A 10246-nucleotide genomic window follows, 5' to 3' on the forward strand; every position below is an offset into this window, starting at 1 on the left:
TGTTTGATGCTAATTATATATTAAGTCATATCAGATATGTATTTTTATTAAAGGAATACATTATAGAAAATGCCGATCCATGTGTGAGATGATAATATAAAATGTAATAAATATATATATATATATATATAATAAATTAAACATACCTTGTCATAATAGTGTTTTATAACTGTTATATATGCCAATAAAATAAATATAATAACCATATTAGAATAATATATTAACTTATTTATTATTGTATTACCGCTTTATAATTAACATATCATACAACTATATATATATATAGAGAGAGAGAGAGAGATATAAGGCTATATTACATAATATTGTAATATATAATGTTGTGCGCTATCTGTCAGGCCCACTGAAGGCTCGTCAGTAGGTCACGCGTGCGCTGATAGCTCTGAAGTGAACTGACCCTGGAACATAACCTACTCCGGAGCAGGTTATCTTCAGATAGCAAGTTACTATGGTTACTTACATACCCTGAAAGTAACCTCCGATTTTGGAACTGAGAGCTGAGTTTATCCGCTCGCTTATCCTCAAACATACCCGGCTATGTCACATAACCTGCTCTCTGGAATACCCCCCTGGAACAGGGTTGGGAAACACTGCTTTAAACACTCTGTGTGCATTTATGTGATTAAAGATCAGCACACAGGCATTTACAGATGCGTGCAAAAGCATAATGAAGAAACTAATAAAACCGGTTCATGCAGAAAATCCACTGCCATGTGATGGAGCTCCAAACAGATAATCAGAATTGATTTATTATTTTATTGTTTATGTTACTGGAATGAGCATTGCTGTCTTGATTGCACCTTTGAGCATGTTTGTATCATGTCATCATAAAGATGTTTAAGATAAATTTGTTATCGTTTGTCCTTGTTTGTACATCTCTGTGAAGAAGCAGCAGGTTACCTGAGTCAGACACATGTCACTTTCACTTTGAAACACTAGACAGGCGATAATGATTTGTAACCATAGAAACAAACAAAACATAATCCGAAACCAAGGAAACTGAAACTAACAGAGCAGAGAAACAGGAACTAAAGATAACAGAACAGAATATTAAAAAAAAGAGTCCACATAGCAAAACATAACTGTGACAGTAAGAAATTTAATTGTTTTATTGCTGATTAGTGCTCCATTTGCTTGGGATCTTAGATATTGTATATTCATATTCAAATTCATGATCTAAATCGATCTTAAAACGATGACAATATAGAATCTGAAATAAGCTAACTGGTTGATTTAATTTAGTCAAACTATTTTTAGCATGAATATAAAGATTTTATTTTAGCTTTATTAAAGCATAAATAATACCCTTTAACTTATTTTAAATTCATAACTGTTTTTTGATGGTTCTTTCACAACAATGAAAGTAATGCTGAGATACATCTGTGAAAAATGTGAAATTGTCTTGTTATAGAAGATTTTAAGCATCACCTAATGATGCACAGACATCAGTACTCTACATACAAAACATAACAATGGTGACACTGAACGACAACAAAAATGATCAACTCTGAACATTATTCCAAAAACACAAACTGCTAAAAGTGAACCAAAAATAAAATCAAAACAAGCTATAAAAATATGATCAGTTAGTTATGGCAATGTAGGTTTTCACATTAACTGATCAAAATAAGCTAGTTTAATACGTTTTACCGGAATCAACTTTTAAAAACTCAGTTATATATTATATATGTTGAAATGACTTGTACAGCCAGTTCGACTGTACTTAATTTAAGGCAACAGAACTTCAGTTGAAATACTGTAGGTGGATTTTTTTTACAGTGTATCAAAAAAGGCTACAGTATAATATATTAATGCTGCATTGCATACTGGATACATTCACAGTTTTGGTTTTGGTTAAAAGCAGTCTGGGAGTGGGATCTGAGAGAGAGAGAGGGAAAAAATACAAAACAACTGCATGTTTTTTCTTGTTTTTTTTTTAAATGTTTTTATTGCTGCTATGTGAAAGTGATCTGAGTCTGACCGTCTGAGATAGGCTCTCTTTAACTCAGATTGATACATATAAGAGCAAAGGGCATGAGATGTTTCTGGTTTATTTTAAACATCGTCATGATGACATGTTGCAAAACTGTTATATACATTTACATTTAACACTTGGATCAAAGGTTCAATCGAGACAGTAATGCCCATTGTAGTAACAAAAAAATAAAACATTTAATAAAATAATACATCAGTGATTCTCGTTATCCCTTTTGAGCCCAAACACAAGGTTTTTCTGTATTAACAGGTTTTAGTTAAACTTATTTAAAGCAATCTTTTTTGTCATGTAGTTGTGTTTCTGCTTCTACCGTTTCTGTTCTTGTTGTTTCTCTATTTTCTTCAGTGATTCTGCTTGTTAACAGCAGCAGTTCATCACTGATGTTCAATAATCACTTAATTATCTCATTAACTTTAACACTGCTTCAGTGTTTCTTTAAAACTCTGTAGTGTGTTTTATATAAACACTCAGCAGTGTTCATTTAACTGAGGATTCTTCACTTTTCAGGTCAGAGAGTGTTCATTTATCACTAATGTGTTAATTACTAGATTTCAGTTTTGCTGTATACTGTTAATGAATTTCTGCTTTAAATCCGTGTGCTATTTTGTTCATGAGCTTCTGGCTGCAAATATATTTGTACAGATAACATGGTCTTTATGAACAGGATGCTGTAACCCGTCCTGAACGCTGCATGGCCTCCAGAATGCCGTTCACTCAGTTTCTCTAGGGAAGAAAAAAAAAAAGATTATAGGTATACACACAATTTATTCTTCTTCTTTTAAAGTAAAAAAATCAACCTTACACTAAAAGTCCTTTAAAAAAAATCGTACAGAGAGTGTTTCCTATATATTACATGAATTATAATTATTTTCTTAATCAACAAATTGTGGCTTTTACCCCCTTGTTTAAAGAATAAATGTAATCAAATGTAATGATGTTTAATAGGGTGACATCAATCCATGCTGAACGTAATGATGCTTATTAAAACAGTGTATATTGTTTCCATTATTATTATTATTATGATTATGATTGTTACTCCGTTAAATAGCCTGTTAAAGGTGTAACAAGAGCTCATGCTTTGGCACAGATTTTGCTTCCATTTTTTTAATAAACATTCATTAAAGTGTCTCAGTCTGGAGAGAGTTTAAGAAAATGTCATATTGTAGGAGGCAGTGATTAGTAGAGTGATTATTAAGGCACATCTTCGACCAGTAAGTGTATAAATGAGTGCAGATGAGCTGTCTGATAGAGGGGTAGAAGTTTTATTTGACATTCGTGAGGAATTCCCATTATTGTCTATCACATTGTATGAATGGAAACTGAATTCAGAAAACTGAATTTTAAAAATGAAGAACTTTTTTTCTTATCAGTTTTATTAGCCCTATAAACCAAGTAAACAATTCAACTGTTCGTCATGCGTCACACCAAGTGTGAAATGTTGTTAAAATATGCCTTTTATGACACAGGGCTCTATTTGTGGAATTTACATTATATGTTTTAAAATAAATATAGCGGTAAAAATAAATGTAATATTCTCATGGCATTTAACTCAATGACCACTGTCTGTTGGAGCAGAGAAAATCTTCATGTATCTAATATACCAAAGAAAACTTTTCATTGGAGGCGTGTTTGTGTATTGTTATAAAACAAACTGTCATTCAAATCATATGTTTTCAGGTGGCATTGCATAGTCCAGCGGTGGCGAACTCCGGTCCTGGAGAGCCGCAGCCCTGCAGAGTTTGTTCAGGTGTGTTTGATTAGGGTTGAAGCAAAACTCTGCAGGGCTGCGGCTCTCCAGGACCGACGTTCGCCACCCCTGGCATAGTCAGATCAATGCATTATAGTCTACAGAAATTTGTCAGTATTTTAATAATAATAATAAAAAAGTTTTGGTATCGCTGATTGTTATTGTGTTTTGAAAGTGTTTCATTCTAACACTTGTATAAGCTTTACATAAATTTAAGTGAAAAGTTAGGAACAATAACTATGGGAAAGGCTATAAATCAGGGCTGTCCAAACTCAGTCCTGGAGGGCCGGTGTCCTGCAGAGTTTAGCTCCAACCCTAATTAAACACACCTGAACCAGCTAATCAAGCTCTTACTAGGCATAGAAACTTCCAGTCAGGTGTGTTGAAGCAAGTTGGAGCTAAACTCTGCAGGACACCGGACCTCCAGGACCGCGTTTGGACAGCCCTGCTATAAATCTTTCCAACGTTCCAAGGATGTTCTTTTAAAACATTCTATTAACATAACCTTGAGAAAACCTTGCTAAAGTAAAAAAGTAAATTAAAAAGCCAAGGATCAGTTTCTCAACAACATAAACACTGATCAAGATGTCTCTCTCTCTCTCTCTCTCTCTCTCTCTCTCTCTCTCTCTCTCTCTCGAAAGAAGGACATTAGAACAAGGAATAGTAAAGATTGTGTAACAAGTTTATTTATTTAACTAATAAACTGAGTAACTGAAATAAACATTATATATTCTACAGTCATGTGTTTTAGTTGGTTTGGTCTGAGTTGGCCGTATAATGACTGGATATTGGTTTCTTGGCTGTGGCTGTGCCTCAGGAGTTGGCAGGCAGCTATACATCTTGCAGCTACATTTGCACAATCAGATTTTTTGCCGAGAATGCAGGAGAGTTTTTTTTTTGTTTTTTTTATTGTGGTGCAATTATTAAATTGGGGAAATACTTTAAAATATTTACTTTATAATAGTGGTGTGAGGAACCAGCTTCATTATGTTGGCCAATCATATTGTACCCGATTGGAGTGGACTCCACCCCTATTCAGATTGAGAACCCGGTAGTTGATTTACACAGTTCAGGCAAGTGTGCAGTTCATCAGAGGTGGGACTTTCAAGTCACAAGCAAGTCTTCAAGTCATATCCCAAGTCCTCAAAGAGTTAAAGTTAATGAGATAATTAAGTGACTAATTAAATGATGATTGTGCATTAGTGATGAACACTTGCTGTTATTGAGAATTACAGAGGATCAGATGTTGATGTTTTATTGGTTAAAATGATGGCACCATCATGGAGATCAGTGTTTGCTTTAGTTGGGCTCTTGACCCTTGACTTCTGATGTTAGACCTCTCTCTATTGTATTGCATGAGGTGTTGTAAAGCAGAAAAATCAGTACTATGTAGGTGTTAGTTGCTTATACATGATGAGAATGTTATCACGAGCTGTCCTGATTAGAACTGAAATATTTTTTTTTTCTGTTTATTAGTTTAGGTTTTGTCTAATCAGTCCTGTGACGCTACAGCATACAAACAACGTGCTGCTCTAATAGTTACAGAGAAAGTAATTTTAATCTTTACAATGCATATACACATTTTTACGCCAGTATTAGTTAGACACACATAGACATCAATAACCAGCATATGAATCTCAACAATGGTGACAATCAACAAAATGTTTCATGCTGCAATGCATGCTGGGTAACACCATAGTAAAAGCTCCTATCATGCACTTCAGTATGAATAATTATTGTCACCACTGTTGAGGATCATATGATAAGTGTTCATGTCTAAAAGCCTGAGCTGATACATCTTCCCTCTTTTTCAATATCAAAGCATTACGGAGGCATTTGTTTAGTGGGATTTCTTTTTTTTTTTCAGTTCAGTAATAGTTGAAGGTCAGTCAATAAACTTAATTTATACAAGTTCATTCATCATGAGTTATATGCAGAAAGTGTAAGCTCATCTGCTAATTTGAGGTTTTGATTCAGCAATGCATGAATGTTTGCTCTGAAACAACATTGCAATTGCTTAAAAACAAATAATTTTGGAACTAGTAAAAGTGTCAAGAGACCAACTAAAGCAAACCTTGACCACAATTATGGTGACATTGCGTGTGTGTGTGTTTTTTTTTCAGTTGATTTCATCCAAGGCTGTAGCTAAAGTCAGATGTAGTTAGTTTGTTTCTCTTTTCTTCATTGTGTTTCTCTTTTCTTCAATGATGTTGATTGTTAACAGCAGCTGTTCATCACTAATGCTCAATCATCACTTAATTAGTTACTTAATTATCTCATTAACTTTAACTCTTTGAGGACTTGGGAGGGATATGACAGACTTGCTTGTGACTTGAAAGCCCCACCTCTGCAGTTCATGCAATCTGTTAAATAAATGCAATCTGTTGAACGACTATAAAGTTCCTCTTATGCCATGGTGTCAGAAGCGCACGTTATACTCACGAGCAAGTTCACCCTGTTTTGGAAGTGATAATGTCCCAGTTCAACCCACCAGAGGCCTTTGATACCTGGCCTGCATGGATCCAGCAGTTCTCCCGGTTCCGCATCGCGATGAAGCTGAACAAGGAAAGCGGGGAAGTACAAGTTAATCCTTTGCTGTATGTAATGGGCAAGGATGACGAAGCGATATTCGGATCATTCATGTTTGCCAAAGCTTTACATGCAAATAATTACAAGACTGTTGTAGGCAAATTTAATGAATATCTCATGCCCAGGAGGAATGTTATTCATGAGAGAGCCTGTTTTCACCAGCGTACGCAGAGATCAGGAGAGACCGTTGAGGCTTTTGTGAGATGCCTCTGTGAACTGACCGAATACTGCGAGTTTGGTGCGAGCAAAGAGGAACAAATACTGGACAGAGTTGTCATTGGGATGCAGACCGTGACATTTCCCAGAAGTTACAAATGGAACCCGAACTGACAGTGGACAAAGCAGTCCAGATCGCCCCGGGGTCTGAGCTCATCAAGACACAAAATGCGAGCGGTGGAGCGGGCACTGAAGTGAGCGCTGTACAGCACGGACGTCACAAAAGCTCAAAACGCTTTACGGGTCCACCGAGAAAGGAAAAGGGTGGTGAGAGAAAACTAATTGTAGACTGCACACGCTGTAATCACACACACAATGAGAATAATTGCCCTGCATGAGATAAGAGGTTTGGGAAATGTAATAAGCTGAGACATTTTGCAATTGCATGTAAAACGAAAAATGTCAAAGAGCTTGTGGTGTGTGATAGTGAAACAAGTGATGCATTTTTCCTGGGGTCTGTAATGAATGAATCTGCTGCAGAGGACAGATGGTATGCTACTCTGCCAATTCAGGGCAGGTCGGTCAAATTCAAAATTGATACCGGTGCCGACATCACCATCGTGTCACGCTCAGTGTTTGAGAGCTTACAAGAGCGCCCCCGCTGGTCAAAACAAATATAAATGTGCGGAGTCCTGGGGGGAAAGTAAGTTGCATGGGGAAATGTCTAGTAAACACTGAAAGAAAAGGGGAAAGTTTTCAATTTTGGGTCTTTGTCATTGTTGGGCCATTTGCCAACAATTTGCTCAGCCGTAGCACTGCTTGTAAGATGGGCCTAGTACAGAGGGTGGATGAAATTACAGACCAAGATGATGTGTATTGAGACATCGGCTTGCTTAATTGTGAACCAGTGAAAACTGAGCTAAAGTCAGATGCTACTCCTTATAGTCTATCCACCCCTCGCAGAATTCCCTTTCCTCTGTTGCCTAAGGTTGAACAGGAGCTCAAACGCATGCAGTCCTTAGGGATAATTTCAGAAGTCACAGAACTGACTGAATGGTGTGCCCCAATGGTGCCCGAAGTGAAAACGAATGGTTCGATCAGGATTTGTGTAGACCTGAAACGTTTGAATCAGGCTGTAAAATGTGAGCGTTATATTCTCCATTATAACATTAGAGGACATTGCCCCCAAACTCTTAGGTGCCTGTGTCTTTTCTACACTAGACGCAGTCAATGAGGGAGGAGTTGTTAATCCGAATTCATGAAGGGCATCAGGGGCTCGCCAAGTGTCGTCAAAGGGCAAAGATGTCAGTTTGGTGGCCAGGAATAGGCAATGACATTAACAGGAGGGTTTTAATGTGCACGTTTTGTAGGGGCCACAAACCCACACAAAGAAGAGAACCCCTAATCACTACACCCTTGCCTACTGGTCCCTGGTGTAAAAGTGCAGCAGATTTATGTGAGTTGAATAGTAGAACCTACTTAATATTTGTAGACTACTACTCACGTGACATCGAAATAGCTCACCTGCAGACACCATCCAGCTTCCATGTTATCAGCAGACTGAAGTGCATGTTTGTGAGATGGGGTATTCCCAGGGAGCTTGTATCTGACAATGGCTCACAGTTCGCCTCGGCTGAATTTCGGCAGTTCTGTACAGACTATGATTTCCACCACACAACCTCAAGTCCTCATTTTCCCCAAGCCAATGGAGCTGCAGAGAGAGCAGTTCAAACTGCGAAACGGATTCTCCGCCAACCCGATCCTCATCTGGCATTGATGCGCTATCGTGCAACACCTGTAGCTGCAACCGGTCTGAGCCCTGCCCAGTTAATGACTGGTTGGCAGATTAGAACCAACCTGCCAATGCTTGAGGAAAAATATCAACCTCGACCCAATGATTGTAAAGCAGTGGAGAGGAAGGATACAGCTGCAAATAAGTCTTACAAGTTCTTCAATGACCGAAGACCCTCTGCTCGTGTATTGCCTGAATTACATCCTGGCGAGAAGGTCCTTCTTAAGCTGGATAGTGAGAGACACTGGAAAACACAAGCCGTTGTGCTGAACAAAACATCAGGACCAAGATTGTACATGGTGCAAACTCAAAATGGAGCTGTCCTGCACAGGAACAGGAAACATTTGCAAGCAATGCAATTGCAACCAGATGCTACAATCTGTGCTGAACCTCAAGGAGAAAAGGAATCAGCTCTTTCTGGGACTGGGACTGAACATTCAAATACTCATGCAGTTGCCCCAGCTGCACCTTTACTGGACATTAAACCACCAGTTGTGACTTCCAGTGGGAGAGTTGTGAAAACGCCAAAACGTTACCTGGACGGAAATTGACTGTTTCAGTTTACAGAGGCGGATTTGAGTTTTAATTTGTGGTTATTGTTGTAAAAAAAAAATGAAATAAAAAATAAATTAAATAATAGTGTAAGTGAAAGAAAAAAAAGAAAAAATAAGTACAGTAAAATTACATTATGTTGCTCTTTAATTTGTTTAAACTGTTGTTGAAGGAAACAAATGGGAATGTTGTGTTATAACATTGATAATTTGTTTCGTGTTAAAAGGGAAACAAAATTTTATTTTCAAAAGAGGGGAGATGTGTGGAACCAACTTTATTATGTTGGCCAATCATATTGTACTCGATTGGCGGGGAACCCACCCCTATTCAGATTGAGATCCCGGTAGTTGATTTACACAGTTCAAGCAAGTGTGCAGTTCATGCAATCTGTTAAATAAATGCAACCTGTTGAACAATTATAAAGTTTCCTCTTATGACAAGTGGTTTCTCATGGTTTGGTATTTGGGGCATTTTGAGGAAGTGCAGCTCTGTATCGATCTCTCCCAGACTGCAGTGGGAGCAGATTCTCTCCTCACGAGAGACCCACATCTGTCTGCACCAGCCCATCTCTATATGGCCAGACTGTGCTCGCCGAGTCTGTACATCGTCGATGTTTTCCTGAGTTTCACATCAGTCACTGTGCTCAGGTAGTTTGCCATGGTGTACTCTTGAATTAGTGTCAAATAACATTCTAATTTGAGTTGTTTTTAATGGTGTTTCTCCAATGGGTGACATACTTATCTTTCTCTGTGTTGATGATTTGTGTGGGCCGAATGGTTGAGAGTGTGTGTGAGTCCTGAGGCTGGCTTTATAAAGGTATGTGCTGGGGTCACTTGTATTTAGGTGTTTCCAGAATTTCAGGGCTGTTTTTTGGATGTTAAGAAGGAGAGGATATTGGCCTAATTCTGCCCTGCATCCATTGTTGGTGTTTTTCTTTGTACTTGAAGTGTTCTTTTACAGAAACCTAGATGTAGAGTTTCAGTTAGATGTTAGATGTTTTTCCCAATTTAGAAAGTCAAATTTTATAGATGGACCCCACACCTCACTGCCATATAGTACAATTTGTTCAATTATTGATTTGAATGTTTGAGCCAGATTTGGATTGGGATATCAATTTTAATTGATCTTTTTTATGGCATAGAAAGCCCTTTGAGCTTTCTCTTTGAGCTCATTCACAGCCAAAGTACAGTTACCCGTTGAGGTGATTTTTAGGCCGAGCTGATATGTTTTTGTGGTTTCAGTGGTTCTGTGTGATAGTGTGAATGTGTGTGTTAGTCCCTGAGGTCTGGAGCGGTTCTGAAAGATCATGACTTTAGTTTCTTGGAGGTTTACTGTCAGGGCCCAGGTCTGGAAGTAACTCTCCAGCAGATTCAGGCTGTCCAACAGGAGAACCAGG

The 10246-nt window shown here is 37.9% G+C and overlaps 1 protein-coding gene across 1 annotated transcript in view; it reads left to right on the top strand.

The window, feature by feature from the left end:
• LOC107726884 (uncharacterized) overlaps positions 1 to 8849 on the top strand; it is a 38808-nt gene extending 29959 nt beyond the window's left edge. The window contains exon 10 of the mRNA XM_016536592.1: positions 7999 to 8849. Coding sequence (XP_016392078.1) covers positions 7999 to 8849 — 851 coding nt within the window. The remainder of the gene's footprint in view (positions 1 to 7998) is intronic.
• The last annotated feature ends 1397 nt before the right edge of the window (positions 8850 to 10246 follow it).

Source organism: Sinocyclocheilus rhinocerous, unplaced genomic scaffold (assembly GCF_001515625.1).
Source record: "Sinocyclocheilus rhinocerous isolate Xijiao unplaced genomic scaffold, SAMN03320098_v1.1 scaffold7325, whole genome shotgun sequence".
In the NCBI taxonomy this organism is placed as follows: domain Eukaryota; kingdom Metazoa; phylum Chordata; class Actinopteri; order Cypriniformes; family Cyprinidae; genus Sinocyclocheilus; species Sinocyclocheilus rhinocerous.